Source organism: Harmonia axyridis, chromosome 6 (genome assembly GCF_914767665.1).
Source record: "Harmonia axyridis chromosome 6, icHarAxyr1.1, whole genome shotgun sequence".
Classification (NCBI taxonomy): Eukaryota; Metazoa; Arthropoda; class Insecta; order Coleoptera; family Coccinellidae; genus Harmonia; species Harmonia axyridis.
In genome coordinates, this window is record NC_059506.1 from 1,368,265 (window position 1) to 1,389,048 (window position 20,784).

The 20,784-nt window shown below is 34.3% G+C and overlaps 1 protein-coding gene and 1 long non-coding RNA gene across 4 annotated transcripts; both read right to left on the reverse strand.

Moving 5' to 3' along the window:
- LOC123682436 lies at positions 1–20,230 on the reverse strand. 3 transcript variants are annotated; one of them, XM_045621043.1, is made up of 5 exons: positions 9,421–9,842; positions 6,574–7,269; positions 5,565–5,671; positions 1,769–1,990; positions 1–453 (listed from the first exon to the last, which is right to left on the reverse strand). In XM_045621043.1, exons 1-5 carry the CDS (start codon positions 9,560–9,562, stop codon positions 292–294), a joined length of 1,329 nt encoding a protein of 442 aa, XP_045476999.1. In that variant the 5' UTR covers positions 9,563–9,842; the 3' UTR covers positions 1–291. The 3 variants fall into 3 exon arrangements, with proteins under 3 accessions (XP_045476999.1, XP_045476996.1, XP_045476997.1); XM_045621040.1 differs by having other exon boundaries at positions 1,484–1,990; positions 9,421–9,829; XM_045621041.1 differs by lacking the exons at positions 6,574–7,269; positions 9,421–9,842 and adding an exon at positions 19,552–20,230 and having other exon boundaries at positions 1,484–1,990.
- Positions 4,214–5,557, reverse strand: LOC123682437. The gene is made up of 3 exons (XR_006747818.1): positions 5,193–5,557; positions 4,865–4,866; positions 4,214–4,717 (listed from the first exon to the last, which is right to left on the reverse strand). It is a non-coding gene; the product is annotated as an uncharacterized LOC123682437 (long non-coding RNA).
- Positions 20,231–20,784: the final 554 nt, after the last annotated feature.

Consider the following 20,784-nt stretch of genomic DNA (forward strand, 5'->3'; position numbering starts at 1 on the left):
TTAGGAAAACATATTTATTACCAAATAATTAATACATAAGTTAACAGCATTGATTAAAAAAATATACATCAGTAACTTCTTCAGCATTACGGATATAACAAGTGAAAAGCTTAGGAATTCGTTGAACTTGCCGATGATGAAATATTGGCTATACTTTCGTCGATCCTGAATCATCCAAAGTTGAGATATATCCAACTACTGCATCCCTGATGCAATTGATTCCTTGCTTAATCAGAAGCAGTTCAACAGCCACATAGGTATTTACAGAAATAACATCTTCGATCCTTAACTTCACTTTGTATGGTAACTAGCTGCTAGATCAGGCAGGGGTTTGGTTTGCAAGCCAGGTTCAGTTTTGACTATAGATTCTGATATATCCGAACATGATACATCTGAAGACATTTGTTCATCGATTTCGATTTTTACTTCTGGTGATTTCACATCAAGAGAGGACTGGAATAAAATTGAAGAATCAGAAAAAACTCCACTTCTCAATTCGAAACAGAATACAAATTTCAATACGTATCATTACAATACTACGATTAAGACAAAACATTGAGTACATTCTCGAAAAGTTTTCTGCAAATTTGCTGCGAATCTCTCTACAGGTGGTCTGAAAGACTTTTTAAAAATCACATTTAAAGAATGTCAATAAGTCGATTCATTCAAATTGCATGACCTGAATTTTTTTTGCCTGTCAGATATTCTAGTGACTAGTTTTCATTTTTGTTGAGACATTTTGTGCCTAAAATTATTAGTTATCAAAATGCTTCACATTTCATGTTTTGTGCGGGGTCTAGCAGTATATAGGTATTGTAACGAATTCGCAAGCCCTACGCCACTGCCTCTTTCTAGAAGGTATTGAACGCACCGAGAACTCGATAGAAAGATCAAGTCTATTCTAGACAGAGATGCCAGCTGTATATAACCCATGGAAGCCGTAGAGGAGAGCAGTGCGACGTAAACGGCGGTCAGTGCTGTGCACTCAATTAGATATAAGTTGTAGAAATTCATTAATGTAGTAGCAGTGGTGTCCCCAAGAGGATTATCCATTATATGTAACAACCTTATATATCACAATCTTATTATGAGTAAGGAAACTTCTCTGGAAAACTTCTTCAAAAGAAGGAGAATTTGAAAAAATTTTTCGGACCAGCCTGTAGACTCAAAAATGATTTAAACTTATGCGCTGAAGACTGTCGATTCCGTTAAAATTTGAATCATTTCCCTAGCCTAAAATTTCTAAGAGTTATCGACCGATCGATATACACTCCTCGTGTATATAAGTAAATTAAAAAAATAAGAATGTTGATAATTGAAGATTACAAAATATAAATTCAATTTAGAAATACTTTTCGTATCCAAATTGTTCCTTTTTTAAAAAGGTATCTTCGATATATTGGTTTGTTATGGACCAATACAAAAAGGGTGTGAAAATCTGAAACATAAGTAAAATGAGGAAAGAAACAATTTAATCACAAACCAAGTGAAATTGCAACTCTTGAGGACTTGGGCCTTCTGAAACTGGTGTTGACCGCCCACTAGTAGAAGCACCGAAAGATGCTGGACCTTCACTTTGTAGGTTCTTGGAGCCCTTTGCCATGGACATATCGGCATCATAAATGATGTTCGCAAACGCTCTCTTCACACTCGCTAGTGTGGGAGGGTCATATTTTCGCATTTCGTCTGCTAAGTACAACGCATATGTGAAGTGAGGATCGCTCGACGTTCTAATCGATGATTTCAAAACTTGCAGTGCTGTGCTCATCATTTCTTGAGTATCGTCTTTAGGTCCAATTCTTTTACGTTTAAGACCACGCTTTGCCGGCGAAGACTCGAACGAGTCATCTCGTGCAGTATTCATCGGAGAAGGTACCACTTGTGAAGCAGGAGGAGGATACTGTGATGGAACACCGCCTATCGGGTTGTCTATGTCAGTTGCTTGGTCTGTCAGTTGTGGGTTGTTATCTTCAGTTGCTTCTTCACATTCCTAAAACATAAAATGAGCGTTTGTTATTTTATTATATTAGTGAAATGTAACAATGAGTAATAACTATTGAATGAGGTTGAAAGAACAATATAAAACAGGATATTGTAAGGGCTTTTCAACGAAACTACATGAATTTATTAGTTTTTTGACATATCTATAGTTGAAGTTTGGATATTGAGCTAGGTAAACATGGCTAGTGGATCACAGCTGTGGTTCAAGGTTCAAGAACACTTGGAAAACGACCTGTATCAACAGAAAAGTCGAGCGAATATTCACGAAATCAACGATTTTTCCTAGTTGACATGGGTAGTGAAGAATAAGCGATGTTAGTAGTGTGTGGAGATCGACTCGTGTCAACGGAAGAGTTGTGAAACTATTCTCGAAACGGATGGTTAAGATATAGTCTAAGATCCCGATATAAAACGACCTTCACCGAGATGCTTATTTGATAAAACGTATTTTATATTTAATTTATCATGTCAATAAATATATCACATATGGGTTGCCTAACAAATTTTAGTCCAGAGTAGGTTTAATTAATAATTAAAAAAATTTTTTTTTTAACATTTCACCGGTTTGATTATTAGATAAATTCTATACCAATCGAAAGTATGAAGCCCATAGAATGTGCAAACGTTAGGTTGTCTATTTTTTTTCGGTCACAACTCTCGGGTTGCCAGGTATAAACAGGTCAATCTATACTAGCATTTTGCAACGGTCTGATTATTGAATCAAAATCAATGAAATTAAAGATTATTTTATTATGAACACGGTGGTATAGGGTTGCCTGCATGGGCGCCCGCAGAAATTTTTCTCAGGGGGGGCAAAATGAAAATTATTGAAAAACGATAAGGCGTCCATGATTGTCATTGAAAACCAGAAAATTGTTGTGAATCCATTACTTTCCTTTTTTCCATGCCCTTTGGATTGAGAAAGTAAAATCGAGGGTGTTGTACTGAAAAATGAGACAATCATTTGCCCCCCCCCTGCGGGCGCCCATGGTTGCCTGCGAAAAATCAGTCCCGAATCCCGGTTGTCGAATTTTAAAAAGTTAAATATTGCTGTGAGTAAATGTGTGCGACTGAGAGGTCCCAATCAACCATCTCATACGATAGAAGAGGACACAGCATAGCAGCTGTTTGAAGTCCGTCCAGTGAAAGAAAGAGAGTGCGGATGCTATTTGTTCTTGGAAATGAAAAGGATAGCGATAGACTCGTATATGCGTGCATCATTTTGGAGTAGTTTTTTAAGTAAATTACAAAAAAATTATGTGTGTGGAAAATCAACAAAACCATAAGTGAATTTTACTAACAATTATTTCAACATGAAAAAAATATAGAAGTTGTATTAGCAAAGATAATTTTAAAGATTCAATTATTATGTACTCACTGTATATTCAGCACTAAAATTAAGAAATTCTTCGTTATATTTTTTATTCAAAACGGTCACTTTTTTATAACACGTGCTATGATAACCTACAAATTCAAGTGACGCAGTGGGTAGCTCAACAAAATTGTATTTAAAGTTTTTTTTTTACGAAAAGCTAATTTTACTACACAGTTTTCAAAAGTTTCATCGTTAAAATCAATTATTTTATCATTCGAATCATACAAAAAACACTTTTTTGCCATTTTTTCCAACAAGAAATAGTAGCACGTTTTTTCAGTTATGATTATAGCGACAATCTACTCCAAAATGATGCACGCATATACGAGTCTGTCGCTATCCTTTTCATTTCCAAGAACAAATAGCATGCGCACTCTCTTTCTTCCACTGGACGGATTTCAAACAGCTGCTATGCTGTGTCCTTTTCTATCGCATGAGATGGTTGATTGGGACCTCTCAGTCGCACACATTCACTCGCAGCAATATTTAATTTTTTAAAATTCGACAACCGGGATTCGGGACTGACTTTTCGCAGGCAACCCTATACCACCGTGTTCATAATAAAATAATCTTTAATTTTATTGATTTTGATTCAATAATCAGACCGTTGCAAAATGCTAGTATAGATTGACCTGTTTATACCTGGCAACCCGAGAGTTGTGACCGGAAAAAAATAGGCAAGCTAACGTGTGCACATTCTATGGGCTTCATACTTTCGATTGGTATAGAATTTATCTAATAATCAAACCGGTGAAATGTTAAAAAAAAAATTTTTTTTTATTTATTAATTAAACCTACTCTGGACTAAAATTTGTTAGGCAACCCATTTGTTGACATGTTAAATTAAATATAAAATACGTTTTATCAAATAAGCATCTCGGTGAAGGTCGTTTTATATCGGGATCCTATACTATAATATTTCCATTAGGTGGACGATATATTGATAATATTGAGAAAATTTCTGAATTTAATACACATTCCGCCACAGCACACTCGAATTCACCCTCTACTGATAAATGAGACAGCTTTTTTCTCTCTTTTCCTAAGACTGATTGATGCAGATAAACTGCTGCCCCCCATAAACTTTAGGTCTATAATAACTTGCTACAAGCTTGAAGTTATCTATTTGGATGTTTTCTAATGCATCACTACTTTGCCAATGTTCTGTTAAACATATAATTTTACAATTTGTAATTTGGCTATTCACACTATGTTCAATACGATCAAGCGAGTTGTTTATAGAGCATATATTTTGGTAAATTAGACATATTTCGTGTTTACTTCTTAAAGTTTTGTTGTTATTCTTAATTGCTATTCCGTGGTTTTGTTTTCCCCAGGTTTCTGTAAAAAATGATTATCGAATGTAAACTCCCTGAGGACAATGCCCTGTGGCCAGAACTTCACATTGAAAACCGCCTTATAAACTTCCGTATTTGTTATACCGATACTAAACGCTGGGTTTTGTACTTTTGTATTTAATTTCTTTACCACTATATCCCCAGTTTCATTCACATCTTTCAGAAATTGTGCTATATTTTGCTCTGTTACTTCCTTTCCTGCAATCTCACCGACATATATCCAATTCCGCTTGATTTCCCCCTTTATCAAAGTGTTTTCCTTATTGAGATTCGTTCCCTCGCAGATTAACGTCTTCCTTCTTGATGATTTTCCTCTAGCTGTTGACCATTCATTATTTTGACTGTGTGTCGTTCTCTGTTTCTCTCCCATTTCATAATCCGATTCCAGTGATTCCACATCCCCAGATTGTTTTGATTGATTTCTTGACTTGTCAATTCGTGACATTTTTGACTTTGACATACCAGATGAAGGCTGACGTTGGAGCACAGAACTGTATGATTGGCCATAACTATCTCGATTCTGCGCAACGGCTTGGGAGTCTTTATTTATTACTCGAAGGCTATCAAGATTTTGGCGCTTATCAGTCGCAGCATTTGTGCTTTCTTTTTTAGGAGGTTTATCGATTTTTTACCTTGTTCAATGTTATGGATTTTCTCCAGTAATAATCGATTATTCTCCATTAATATTTTATTTTTACTTTGTGATTCTTCTAATAAGGCCTTCAAGTAACTTATTTCCATTTTCAAGTTATTTTGTGTTAAATAACAGCTTGCGATATGGCAAAAATAATATTAATTAAATTATAATGCATATATTCGGAGGTACTTACTCTCGTGGGAGCTATGTCCAATGTTGTATTTGATGTGACATCCCTATTCTTTAAGAATTCGAAATGTTGATATGCAAACCATTTTGATATGTATGGCTCGTCAGTACCTAAAAATTTTTTTTGAGTTAGTACATCAGAGTTTTTGCTATTTGATTGTTATTTTTATAGCAGGTTTAATGAAACAAATGAAATCCCTGCCAAGAATGTCTTATAGTAACTGATAAAAGAATTATTTATGAGAACTTATGAGATCCTAGTTGGATAGTGTATGCGCAAATCCGTATCGAACCATGTACGATATTCATCAGTATGTAATAGAGATTTCTTTTAATAATAAATAAATACAATAAGTATTAATTTCAAATATCTCAACAAATACAATAAATAGTAGAAAAAAATGGTAAATACAATTCCACAAATATTGAAAACTTAACAGCCTATAAATTTGTGCTAAATATACACTAAAAAAAATGCAAAGATCCGATTTTGTCTAAATATATACAGAGTAGTCACTTTTTTAATGGGATTGTATTGGTATCTTTAAAACCATAAGAGTTAGAAGGTCGGTCAATTGGAGAAAAAGTTACATGCATAGAAGCATTGTCAAGCAGTCCAAACAAATCGAGATTATCAGGGCCGGTTATTGAGATATCATAAGAAAAGTAAATTTTGTCATTTAAATTTTTCTTTTTTTCCCACTTTATTTCAAATATTATCAAAAAATGTTACAGGAATTTTTTATTCGACAGTAAATTATCCTCAATTTGACGTAATCAGATTTCGTATCCAACGTTTCGTACTATCTGGGCCACCCTCAACCTCATTTTTTTCGATACGGACCTGTATATTTTATGACACTTTTCGAAATAACTTTTAACGCTGAATTCATAGATATATCATACAATGTCATTCAAAGTTGATTTTCAGGTGATATAAGTAACAGAAAAAAAATTTTGGCAAATAATAATATAATTAAATATATATCCTCAAGAAAGATCTTCGAACATACATGATGAAGGTACAGAGGATGGTCCAGAGGTTGATGATTCAGCATCAGGGCTTAAAATATATTCTGCACTGTATTGCTGAACAAAAGATGGTGCTGACTGCGAATTTGAGTGGCTAGACTGCATTGTACCATGTGATGCATAGGCAAACTCGTCAACTATCATTTGAACTCGAGATCTGAATCTCAATTTCAAGTGCTGCGGTATCTTGCTAACATGAGGCAAAAGACTTCTAAAAAACAATGCATCATCATCGTCTGATCCTCTATCATTAATCACACGTTCTAGTAGGGAAGCCTTTTTTGTCTCGAGGTCTAACATTTCCTGATTATATTTTTTATTCGCATTATTTCTTTTCCTTTTTCCCGAGAATACATCTGAAGATGGGGAATTCATCTGTGCTTGCTGACGTTGATCATCAGAAACTTGATTATCTATTTCTTGAACATCTTGTTGTGAATCCGTTTCCTTGCTAACATAATGAGACACCAAGTCTTCGTTTTCATTTTCGGGTTTTTTTAAATTGCTAGCAGAAGTTCTTGCTTTCACTATTCCTAATAAAAACCTTAGTGACTTGAAGTAAGGCCACTTAGATTCAGGACGATCACCAGAATCACCTGAACGAGGAGGAGGAAATTTTCCCACTTCTACCGCAAATTGGTCCCTAAGGTACTTCCACTTCTTCCGTAGTACTCCGTCTGAAAAAATAATTATTATATCTTGAAGTTCTTGGGCTAATATTTCATCATAATCATTTCATTTCAGGTATCTTTCAACGGGATTATCATTCAGAGCACTGGCCTTCAGTTTTCGGATGGGAAAATCAACAATTGCTGGAATTGTCAAAGAAACCGTGGAAGCAATATGGGATGAACTATATCCGATTCATATGCCAATGCCAACCAGTGAATCTTTGAAAATAATTGCAGAAAAATTTTATGAAATTTGGAGTTTTCCAAACGTGATTGGTTGTCTTGATACAAAGCATATTCGTTCAAATTGTCCTGCGAATTCTGGTTCTATGTTTTACAATTATAACCAGTATTTCTCTTTAGAGAGGAGGATAGAGGTTGCAGAGATGGATGCGTTGAGGAGATCGGCTAGAATATCTAGAATGCAAAGAATAAGAAACCAGGAAGTACGTAATCAAATGGGAGTAGAAGGCACAATCATGGATGATATAGAGAGAAAACAGCTGATCTGGTATGGACTTGTTCAACGAATGGGACAATCGCGACTGCCAAAAATAGCAATGGAGTGGATACCAAACATGAGAAGACGAAGAGGGAGACCAAGAAAGAACTGGATGGAGGGAATACGAAAAGCAATGAGAGATCGAAACTTACAAGCAGGGCAATGGGAAGATCGCAAACAATGGATTTTAGGCATCGGACAACGTCGTCGCACGTTTTAAACCGATATACATATATATATACAGGGTGGCCATTTGAAAACGAAACAGACGAGATTACAGACGAAATAAAGTTTTTCGATAGAAATGCTCGGACAGGTCGATTTCTGTTTCGAGGGGGACAACTTAAGATGTAGGTTACGGACGCATAGCGCTTCAACCCTTGCTGCTACAACCCCCACCCCCAATTTTTGAATAGGGAAGATGGGGTGAGTGATAACTCAATTTAAAGGTATTTTTATACTGATTTCAGCACAGTAATTGTTTTTTCATTTTATGCATTAGTTCTCGAAATATTCATGCGTTAGTTAGTTAGGAAGGAAGCCACAGTCATGGTTGTTTTGAAGCTCAAAATGTCGATTTTTCACAAAACACTACAAGTGCCATGAAAACACCACTTCATTTTCAAATACTTAGTTAAGAATATTTCGAGAACTAATGCATAAAATGAAAAAACAATTACTGTGCTGAAATCAGTATAAAAATACCTTTGAAATGAGATATCACTCACCCCATCTTCCCTATTCAAAATTTGGGGGTGAGGGTTGTAGTAGCAAGGGTTGAAGCGCTATGCGTCCGTAACCTACATCTTAAGTTGTCCCTCTCGAAACAGAAATCGACCTGTCCGAGCATTTCTATCGAAAAACTTTATTTCGTCTGTAATCTCGTCTGTTTTGTTTTCAAATGGCCACCCTGTATATATTTCTCTTTAGTTCTTCAGGCTCTTGTCGATGCTGACTACAAATACATTATTATTGACGTAGGAGGGTATGGAAAACAAAGCGATGGCGGATTTTATTTAGCTTCTCATCTACTTCATTTTATAGAAAATAAGTTTATAAAGTTTCCAGAACCGACTTTTTTGCCACATAGTCAAATCGAAGCCCCCTATGTTATTCTTGCAGATGAGGCTTACCCATTGCTACCATACCTCATGAAGCCATATAAACGTGAAGGACTTACTGAAAGAAAACGAAGGTTCAATGATCGCTTATCACGTGACAGAAAGACAGTAGAATGTGCATTTGGGATCACATACTCGAAGTGGCGCATACTTTCAAAGTCAATAGAGACTTCATTGGATCTTGCTGACAAAATTGTAAAATGTGTTTGTGTTTTGCATAACACAGTAATTGAAAGAGAAGGATTGGAAGGGCATCTCACAGATGTCCACATTGGAGGACACAATGTCAGTTGGGAAAGGAGAGGCAAGCCAGCTACTCAGGCAGAAAACATCAGGGATACATTATCTCAGTACTTTGAAAAATATCCTTTGAGTTATGTCTAAATAGATATAAATAATTTTGGATCTTATCATTTTGAGTTAACATAAATTTGAATAGTGAGTAATTGAATAAGGTAAAGTAGTGTTTGTGGAATATGGAAGTATTTCATAAGTACAATAAATAGTTATAAATTCTGTTAGTTTTTAACTTACCGTTCTCTGAACCCATTTCGGCAGCTATACTCTGCCATGCCTTGTCCACCATTTTGCGATTTGCATGGCCTTCCAACCGTTTATCCCATATCACGCTATTTAAAAACACTTTAGAAATCAAAATTTCTTTATCAATGTCCATCCTATCGATATTTATTCACTACTACGTCCAAATTCCTTTATGAAATGAATCGAGCGGGCTTAACGGCAAGCGAGAAAAGAATTAGTAATTCATTCCGGTAAAAGCGAGAAGCAGCTGGCCTAGCACTCGGAAGCGGGCGAGCAGGCGCACTATGTCCATACCAGATCATTTCTTCGTATGTTTATTACCCGCTAGCAAGGCGCGATAAAGCGAGACGCAGCGTTGCCGTTCGTACGATAATTATCGTTTTGTACGATAATTTGCTGCTCTGTACTATGTACGATACCGCATGTACGATAATAGCGTTTTGTACGATAATTTGAGTGTACCTATCATTTGAGCTAAAGTGTCCATAGATACTAAAAATAAAATGAAACTCAGTATGGCCAGTTTTTAGTAGGAAGAAATCATTTGGTGGATTTTAGTAGTTTTAAAAAATCTAACCGAGACGGTTGGAAATGTCTAGACACTAGAATGTTCCGATGAATCAATTCATTGTTCATTGGAGTTCTACGTTCTACGTGAATCTAGGAGAACGAACCTACTTAAACATAATAAAATCATAAAACTTCTTTGGTGGCTGTCAGCTGAAAATAAATACAAAGAATCATGGAATATCCGAACTCCGGAGGGACGAAGGGTCCAATTACCATTTATCTCTCATTTGGTATTCTGTTTAGTGAAAAACAATTGATGTAACTGGAATTTCATTGACAAATTTGTGTGGCTGAATATTTCAGATTTGAATATATTCATTTCATATAAGAAAATCGTATTTTTGATGACCTTTATTTTATAGAGAATTTTTACGAAGATATATCTCTGTATTTCCAATCAATTCAATCATTTACCGTTTTGTTTAAATAAAAAATATATTACTTATTCGATATAAGGTAAAAGAACCAGTGATCGTCAGTGATCTAGTATGCGTCCCAATTACACAATTTTCCGTTTTATTAAATATCTAGAGACATCTAGATTTTAAGTGATTAATTATGCTTAAAATTCAAAATGTGATTATTTTGTGTTATCTACTTTAGTTACAATAATGTGGGTAACACTGTTGTTTTAACAGGGTTGAAAAAGTCGAGTTTGAGAAAGTACCGGTTTACAGTGTTTGCTAAGCAATTCTGTTAAGGTAGGTGGTAACATTATTATTGCTACTATAGATTCCCAATACCGTAAAATGAAGTTTTTATTGATTATTTCGGGAATAAAGTAACAAATAACGTTATTGCTAATGAAATTCGGAAGTAAACTACCGAAAAACATAGTAATTCTAGTGTGACGAGCACAGGTACATCACAGATAGAATATGTCTTAGTAACCGTCGAAGTTGACGAATACTGGGACATTTATCGTTAAGATCAAAGTTGCTTAAAACAACTTTGTTCAAACACAATAACTTAGCTCTTATTCGTATAATTATGCTGAAATTCCAAAGTTTACGAGGATTAGTAATCGTCATATAGTGTTTTATGAAAGACTTGTCGAATGGAAAGGCTTAAAATCTTATGACGAATATAGGGACTTATACCTGACGAACTCTGATTTTTTTCAGATATACGCAAGAAAAATGGAATCAAAGAGGTTCAGATATTCGGAAAATGATATGCATAAAGCTCTTTTGGCTGTTGAAAATGGAATGTCTATCTATTCAGCCGCGAAGGCTTTCAAAGTACCAAGAATGACATTATCAGACAAATTAAGAGGAAAAACACCCATTATAAGAAAAATGGGACCTCCTTCCATTTTATCCAAAGAAGAGGAAATGTTATTGGAAAAATGGATCCTTCATCTAGCATCTGTTCGTTTTCCAGTAACTAAAGAACAACTTCTAGATAGCGTTCAAAAATTATCAAAACAATTAGGAAAGCAAGACAAATTTCCAAATGGCAGAACCCAACTTGGAAAAACAGGAAAATCGAGAGGAAAGTGATTTTTCTGCAACACTATACAACCAGCCTTCACAAGAAAAATTAAGGAAACTACCAACATGCGAGTCACCACCATCAGAAGCCGTTATAAAAGAATCTACAATAATGGAAGAATTTCCAACACCTTTTAAAAAAACTTTATATTGGCCTTCCACATCTACCACAAGTTCGAATACTCAAAGAAAAAAAATAAAGAAAAGGTGCCTGCCGTGGCAACTTCCATGGAATGGCAACAGTATTTTTCCAAGAAAGAACAGGAAAAAGAAGACAAAATTAAAAAAAGGAATAAAAAAGAGAAGAAACTGCAAACAAAAAACATGAGAAGAAAATAGCAGGAAAAAAGAAGCTGTGTAAGAATACGAAGAGAAAAACAAATGTTTCCTCAAGATGATATTGCAAAATATGTGAAGAGGAACCTGAGAAAGATATGATACAATGTTTATCCTGCAAATGTTGGATCCATGAAATATGCGCTGGAGTTTCTAAGAGTCCTAAGAAGTTTAATTGTTCACTTTGCAAATAAAAGAAAATTAGAATAAAACGTTTTTGCGATGATTGTCTGTTTTTCATATAGTTTATTGATTCAATTTCCTTATCCTTTCCGACTGACGGTCATTCTGACATTGCTGTGACGAATACTAGGATAGGTCTAAGTTGGATATGACGATTACCGGGTAAAATCCTATCATTTTATTATTTTGATTATATCTTTGGTTTAACATAATTTTATGGGATAAAGTTTGTATCTTTTATAAAATGAAGATTCCGAGGAGAATATATCAAAATTTTGAAATCTTTTGTTATCGTGATGTAGACTTACTAGAAATATCAATCTGTGAATTGGCTTAAACTGACGATAACTGGTGCTTTTACCTTATTGCTTGTTTTTTCATCCTTGTCCACAAATTATCATATTCTCGCCAAAATTTCCTTTATTTCGAATGTGTACGATAAAAATCAGTGGGATACGATAATATGTACGATAATTTTGAACGATATTTTCGGTTTGTCGGCCTGGCAACGCTGCCCGCTAGCAAGACGCGAGAAGCGGCTCACCATGGCCGTACCCTAACGTGATGAGATGCTTTCAGTGACATTCCAGGAGTTGCAATTGTATAATTGTAACATTTGTGTTACATTTCGTACCTAATGTTACGGTGTTACGTACAATTCTGGAATAACTTGTTTGGGGTGATGTTACGAAAAGTAACCATTTACGATTGTGGTTTGTTACAATTTATGAAAGGAAATAACAACGCTGGATGCTTTGGAAATCGAATATTAGGTGGGTCCGAAAGAAAATATTGGCCGGTATAAGTTATATTTTCCTGTTCTGAGTGGAAATATTCATTACCGAGGAAATTTGGATATCGAAATCGATAACTCCGATTGAGTTTGAATGAATTGAATATCTAGAATTATTTTCTATTTCCCGATAATTTATGGGTCGGCCCGGCCGACCCTGGCGAGCCGTCACTGACACTTCATGATACAAATCATCCAAACATATATAACACTACATATGAACTGAACCTAACGATCATGTAAACAATCAATAACTTATTCTGATTACTGATAAGTACTTCTTCAATTTTTAATGGAAATTTCTTATAGTCCGGTCAATTTAGACATTCGAAGTTACATAAAGTCCCAACAAGCTGAATTTCTGTGAAGTTGTTCAAAACATAATTATAAACAATGTCTAGAAGTTCCCCATCATTCCCCTGTAAGGAAAATTTTTAATCCAAGGTCAAAGGTCAAAGAAATGAGTTTTTCGTGATTTTCAGCAAAACGGTGAGTTTTATCATAAAAGTACCTCAGACAAAAATTGTAGATAATAAAATTATCTATAAAAAATATTTCAATACTTTTTTTCTTACGAGCCACCGTTTCTGAGATATAACGATTCAAAAAGTTATAAAAGTTGTTATCATCATAATATGCACACGTTTCCACGCCACCTATGAGGTAGTGTACTTAGCGCGTTTTTTTAAAGTGGTTTCCCCAGTAGGCCTACTCCATGGGTCAGTTGTGATCCTGTTTAAAGTAAAACTATTGCAAAATAACGGAAATTTTCAAAGATTGGGAAAGATAAAAGCGATGTAAATGAAAAAAAAGTGTTGAAGTTTATTCGTCTTATTCGTAAATTTCAAATTCTTGTTCTTCTTCTTGATCTTCTTCTTGTTCTTCTTCTCCTGCTTCTTCTTCATCTTCATTTTGGATGCAAGTAAATTGCGTCAATAGCGATGTATCGCATGATACTTCGTCGGAGTCAAACGAATCCTCCATTGTTTGTGATTCAATATTAGAGCACGACCGGCCTTGACAATTTGTGCATGCCAAAGAACAAGACAGTCCGACTTTTTTGCAACCACATTTAGCACTGCATCCTTTTTTGCAGTTGCAGAAAATAGTGTTCAGCAGTTTTTCCGCGCTAAGTACATTACCTCATAGGTGGCGTGGAAACGTGTGCATATTATGACGATAACAACTTTTATAACTTTTTGAATCGTTATATCTCAGAAACGGTGGCTCGTAAGAAAAAAAGTATTGAGACATTTTTTATAGATAATTTTATGATCTACAATTTTTGTCTGAGGTACTTTTATGATAAAACTTACCGTTTTGCTGAAAATCGCGAAAAACTCATTTTTTTGACCTTTAACCTTGAATTAAATTTTTTCCTGACAAGGGAATGATGGGGAACTTCTAGACATTGTTTATAATTATATTTTGAACAATTTCACTGAAATTCAGCTTGTTGGGACTTTATGTAACTTCACTCTCATTTTTTGGTCTAAATTGACCGGACTATTATGTGGATCTATGATATTCGAATGAGTTTTTACACATAACTCAAATTAGTTTCTATCTCTCGATCATATAAAACAGACAGAGATACCTACAACTGTGGTATTCATGTGATTCATTTTGTTGAACAGTACGTCAATGGTTCATGACTTTCAATAACTTCAAATTTAGGAAAGTATCGCAAAAAATTAAGAAAAAAGCATTATTGGTACATTCTGTGGTGTCTTCCATTTTCAAATAGTTATTGCACAGTTGTGTGAACAATTTTCATGACAAATGCTATCATTCAAAAGATATTTCTTGAGCCTTATGCCAAACAATGAGCTTAAAATAAAAATTCAAGACTCTTCACCTGAAATATTTATAAATGTTAAACAAAATAATTCTATTTATTTTCACCTCATCAGAAACATCCCGAAATCTGAACTCCATTATCCCTCATTTCTGCAATATAAAAGAATATATTATTTTCTCCTATTGAGTTTTTTCAACTAATCGGTAATCCTTTATTCAAAGAATTATGAATTTTTTACTAGATAATACCCCCAAAATCACCGGCGTGAACTTGGCAGCCACTTTTCAGCAGCCGAATTCATTCCAGCAGCCAAACGATCAGTGGCGTCGGTAGAATTTAAAACTAACGAATCGATCTGTTTTTGGGGTGCAACGCAAGGATTTGCTTTTTGAGTTCACTTGAACGACTTCAGTCAAGTTTTTATGACATTTCAATGCACAAAATAATATTATAGATGAACTTGAATTATGCTGATCGATGAAACGACGAGGTATATACAAGTATTTTCACGAATGAAACCTTGAAAAATGTTTAGCCAAGTTGATATTTGGTATTATTACTCTTGAATAGCTACAGAATAACATATCCAAAGCACATTGATTTGCAGGCCGTCTAAGGGGTAATTTTTCAAAATTTTTCAGAATGACCCTGTCAAAAATGTTTAGCCAAGTGATATTTGGTATTATTATACGATGTTTATTATGTAAAAAATAAACTTTTTCATAGATTCATTTTTAGAATAATTATTGATTTAATATCCTGTATCTCTCATTGATTAATTTTTATAATTATTATTGATTTAATATCGCGCACTGGCTATAATGATTTATATACCTCAGCGATGTTTATTATGTAAAAAATTAACTTTTTTTTTCTTTCTGTCTTTTTCTTCACCTTGAGCTGATCCCAAGCATCAAATCGAACTTCAATCTCGTCAAATGACGTGAAACAACCGTTGACAGTAGGCGCGCAATAGTTGCCAAACCTTGGATTTCAGCAGGTATATACAGAAAATAATAAATATTCTGTTTACTTAAACTTTGACAATTAGGAAAAATATCGGATTCCATATATTCAAATTTGCATATTCAATCGGGAATCACTCAAATAAATATCAATATTTCATTCAATATTTAATATACATTCATAACGATATAGTAAAATTGTGGATTTGAAAATATATCACAATCGGACAACCTAATCTAACCATTTTAGGTACAAATTTTGTATACTCCCTCTTTTTTTTTAACCCATGTCCTATGTTATCGGCAATTGCTTACCCGATCTAGTGACTCGGCTCTTCTTTTCCTTAGATCTTTCGCTTCGGTAGGATCCCATAAGCGCTTTCATCTTCCCTTTCAATGTACAAAGAGGAAATCTGAGTTCTGAACTGATTTCCTTCCACGAATCTTCTCTTCTTTTTCGATTGAAATAATGTTTGTGTTTTGGATTCCACAAATTTTGCTGGTTTTTGTAGAGTTCGATAAGCAGCAAGCACTCTCCTTGATTCATGTTTTCCTCGCGCAACTATGGCCACCACGTTTACACTATGCGAAATTTGTCGTAGCGAAACACTCTGAATCGCAGATAAACACAGACTGAGCTCCGGCACGAAGCGGTATCCGCGATATCTCACTCGCTCAATTACTCAGAGGTGGGGGCAGCCTGCCACTAGGCGCAATTCCCTCGACAAATCATTTCGCGAGGAAATTGCGCTATATGTCAACTCTATGCTCCCTCCTGTTATTCTATACCCAAATGTCTAAAAATTTCAATATAGGGTTAGCGGGTAATTTTTAATTTAACGCCCACTCGTGTTTTTCACTTTTTTGTTATTTTTCATTAAAAATTTGCATTTTACAATGATTATTGATGGTTTTCGATGATGGCAAACAAGTATTTTTGCTGATTGTTGAACGGCATAGGGAGTGAACAGGGGTACTGGGTGGGTAAGATTTTCAAAAAAAATGTTATGAAAATGGTGATTTCTAAGCACGTTTATTGTTTAAAATATCTAACTCGTAAAGTTTGATGACGTCATTCTCAAAAACAATTCAAAAAATTGTACAAATTATATTCATAAATATTTAAACGTAACCTAACATAACCATAACCTAAAATAACTATAACTAAACCTTATATAACTGCACACTTGTGATTCTGCAAATTGATGTCGTCATTCTCAAAAATTATTTTAAAAAATTCTACAAATTATATTAAAAAAGATTCAACCGTAACCTAACATAACCATAACCTAACCTTATATAACTACACAACTGTGATTCTGCAAAATGATGACGTCGTTCTCAGAAACAATATAATTCAAATAATTAAAAAAAAATTCATAAGAAAATGAAATTCAGCAAAAAAACTAGTTCGCTATCATTAATTACCATCAAAAAACAATTACTAAACCTTAAGACAGCAACAAAAAAAAAGAAGCACACAACATCAGTTCACCGTCCAGCATTAATACAATATCAAAGAAATCATTTTCAAAATAAGAATGTATTAACTAGTACGCGCTCTTATCTACCTTGTAGGTAGATCAATATATCCTGTGGATCAATAAAGCCCATAGATCCACATTGCCCATAGATCTACCTTGTAGGTAGATCAATGTTGCTCATAGATCTACCTTGTAGGTAGATCAATGCTGCCCATAGATCTACTTTGTAGGTAGATCAATGTTGCTCATAGATCTAACTTGAAGGAAGATCAATGTAGCTCACAGTTCCGCATTGCCAGTAGATACCCCTTGTAGGTAGATCTACATTGACCATAGATCCTCATTGTCCATAGATCTGCATTGGCCACAGATGTACACCCTATATGAAATTCATTCGAATACTGCATATCTCCTGTATTATCGTCTATCGATATCGGACTAATATACAACGCACAGTCTGTATGTATTTTGAGGAATAATTTCAATCAAGTCGACACGAAACATCCTGTATATCAAGTTTTTGTTGAAACACAAAAAAGCAACCGAAAACACCAATGAACATGCCCGACTCGTTATTCGAATACTTTCAAGATGGCAGAAAAAGCAAATACTAACCTATTATCTAAATTTCCAGATTTCATTCTGCCTATTTTTCCAAAAATATCAAATTGGTATCCCAATTTAATACATTATTATATTATTCCTCACAAATTATGAAAACGAAGAATAACCTGAAGCTTATGATCCGATGTTTCAATAGGTTACATTTTTGCATAAACGTCTGATTGCCACTCAAAAATAATACACCCTGTATGAAATCGTCAATCACTCAGTGTATACCTTCAAGAATTATGACAAAAAAATAACCTGGATCTAAGATCTCAACTATCAGATTTCAACAGGTTTCAGTTACCCAGAGTCGTCCATGACAGTATATAATACTTACTGAATACCCTGTATATAAAAACGAATAGAATCCGCTGATGGCCTATATAACGAAGCGGTAAATAAATAAATAATAATATCTAATTCTGATTAATTATACACCTGATATAATTATTAAAGAAGCAGGATTAAAAAAAAAATATATATATATATATATATATATATATATATATATATATATATATATATATATATATATATATATATATATAAGGAGGTGTAGTTGGGTATCTAGGCAATTTAGAAAAGATCAACAGTCTATAGTCTATTCATCTATATTTCGAACCAATATGCGGTTCTTCTTCAGGATGCTAAAAAAATATATTACACAAATTACAAAGTTGTAAAAACAGCAATCTATGCTTACATCTGACTGGACAGTGTTATTTAAGATGATAAGTGCAGCTATAATAGGTCTTCTACTCATAAAATTCAATAAAAATACAATAATCGTAGAAATATCAGAAACGTTGCCGTAATGCATATGTCAATTTTAAAGGTTAAAACTCACAGAACAGGGGAACACAGAGAAAACAACAATTCACAAAGTGACATAAAGTCATGTTTGTCTAGATGGCCTACGATCTAAGGATAACAAATAACTATATACAACACTTAAATTCTTCAAGTCAGTCTTCTTATTTATATTATTTTCATTTTCATTTATAAAACACATTTCAAGGAAACTTCTTTTATTATAGTTAGAATTGGTACATAATATTTCAACTTCATCAAACTTAAAATGGTGGTCTAGAGAGGACGAATGGCTAGCTAATGCTAGACCACCATTTTAAGTTTGATGAAGTTGAAATATTATGTACCAATTCTAACTATAATAAAAGAAGTTTCCTTGAAATGTGTTTAATAAATGAAAATGAAAATAATATAAATAAGAAGACTGACTTGAAGAATTTAAGTGTTGTATATAGTTATTTGTTATCCTTAGATCGTAGGCCATCTAGACAAACATGACTTTATGTCACTTTGTGAATTGTTGTTTTCTCTGTGTTCCCCTGTTCTGTGAGTTTTAACCTTTAAAATTGACATATGCATTACGGCAACGTTTCTGATATTTCTACGATTATTGTATTTTTATTGAATTTTATGAGTAGAAGACCTATTATAGCTGCACTTATCATCTTAAATAACACTGTCCAGTCAGATGTAAGCATAGATTGCTGTTTTTACAACTTTGTAATTTGTGTAATATATTTTTTTAGCATCCTGAAGAAGAACCGCATATTGGTTCGAAATATAGATGAATAGACTATAGACTGTTGATCTTTTCTAAATTGCCTAGATACCCAACTACACCTCCTTACTTTATTCGGCAAATAATTTATCTCACTATATATATATATATATATATATATATATATATATATATATATATATATATATATATATATATATATATATATATATATAACGATATGGACGAGCGACTCTGGAGCCGGGATTGGAATCATTCTATACGAGCAAAGTAACCTATCTCAGCCTCGATCTCAGCACATTTCCAAAACAAATAAATTAAGCAAAAATAAAAAATTACCACATGCCAAGGGATGGTCTGGAGGGTACAGAGTTGCAGCCGCCTTCCAGAAGATGTGCCTCCTACGAGCATAGCAAGGTATCCAGCGTCTGAAAAGAACTTCAGCTAGATAACCGGAAAGTGCTTCTCGCCTAAATCCAGCCTTAGGGACGTGCCGACGTACTTCTACCCATAGCCTTTCAAAGGTCTGCGTGTTCGCACCAGTTTGATGATCGACGAAGTTTTCAGAGTGGTTCACTGTGAAATGTCGATAACCATAGTCCTCCAGAGAATTATATCCTCTCCAACAATCAGTCATAATCGTTGTGCCGGGGAGTACATAACGTCTTATGATGCCGATTAAAGTTTCGGAGGTATGATTCTCCACAGGTTCAAAGAATGCCTTACATTCACCTCGAACCCCTCTTTCAACACCACCAATAACCCACTGCTCAGTTAACATACGTCCTCGATTGTATTTCCTTTTTTCCAACATTGCTTCATCTATCTCGACGATTTTCCCAACGCCCCCGATGCATTGAGAATTTCGTTCGACATAATCAGCCACAACTTCACGACAAAAGGAAAACCAATCGATAACAGTACGTGAACTGAGTTTCAGCTCAAACATAGCATCTTTCGTTCTAGTTCTTGAATTTGAAAGAAATATGTCGACCAGGAAACATAATTTTTCCAAATCCAGATGCATACGATCGCAAAATGTTCCACTAAACACACTACGTGAAGAATTGCACTTGGCATGTCCTCTTTTTGGCACGAAAATCACTTTACGGCATCTAAAAAGATTTCTTTCAAAGTCCGCAGATACTCTTGACTGGCATTTTTCGCATAAAGAGTGACACGACAACACCCCATGAGCTATAAGGAATAGCCGCGCCTCAACTTCATTCGAAATATGCCGGTTGAACTCAATTTTCGTGAAGGAACACTCTCTGCAGACGTTATAGCCACAACTCTGTACTACAGGCTGTAGATCAACCATTTCAATCTGCAAATGATTAAAAAAAATATATATTCATGCGAACTTATCCGAAAGAACAATATTTCAAGATAAAAATTTCTTAATTTACTTACATTTTGAATTTGAGCTTGAAAAAAAGGAAAACTTCTCTAAAAAAATGAAATTTCTAAATTTATTTTCAATTCAAATTTCAATTTTTTTAAATAACCATGGATATGAAAATATGAAGCGACGGCCTACTCAATATCTTTTTCTATATATAGTTATAGAAT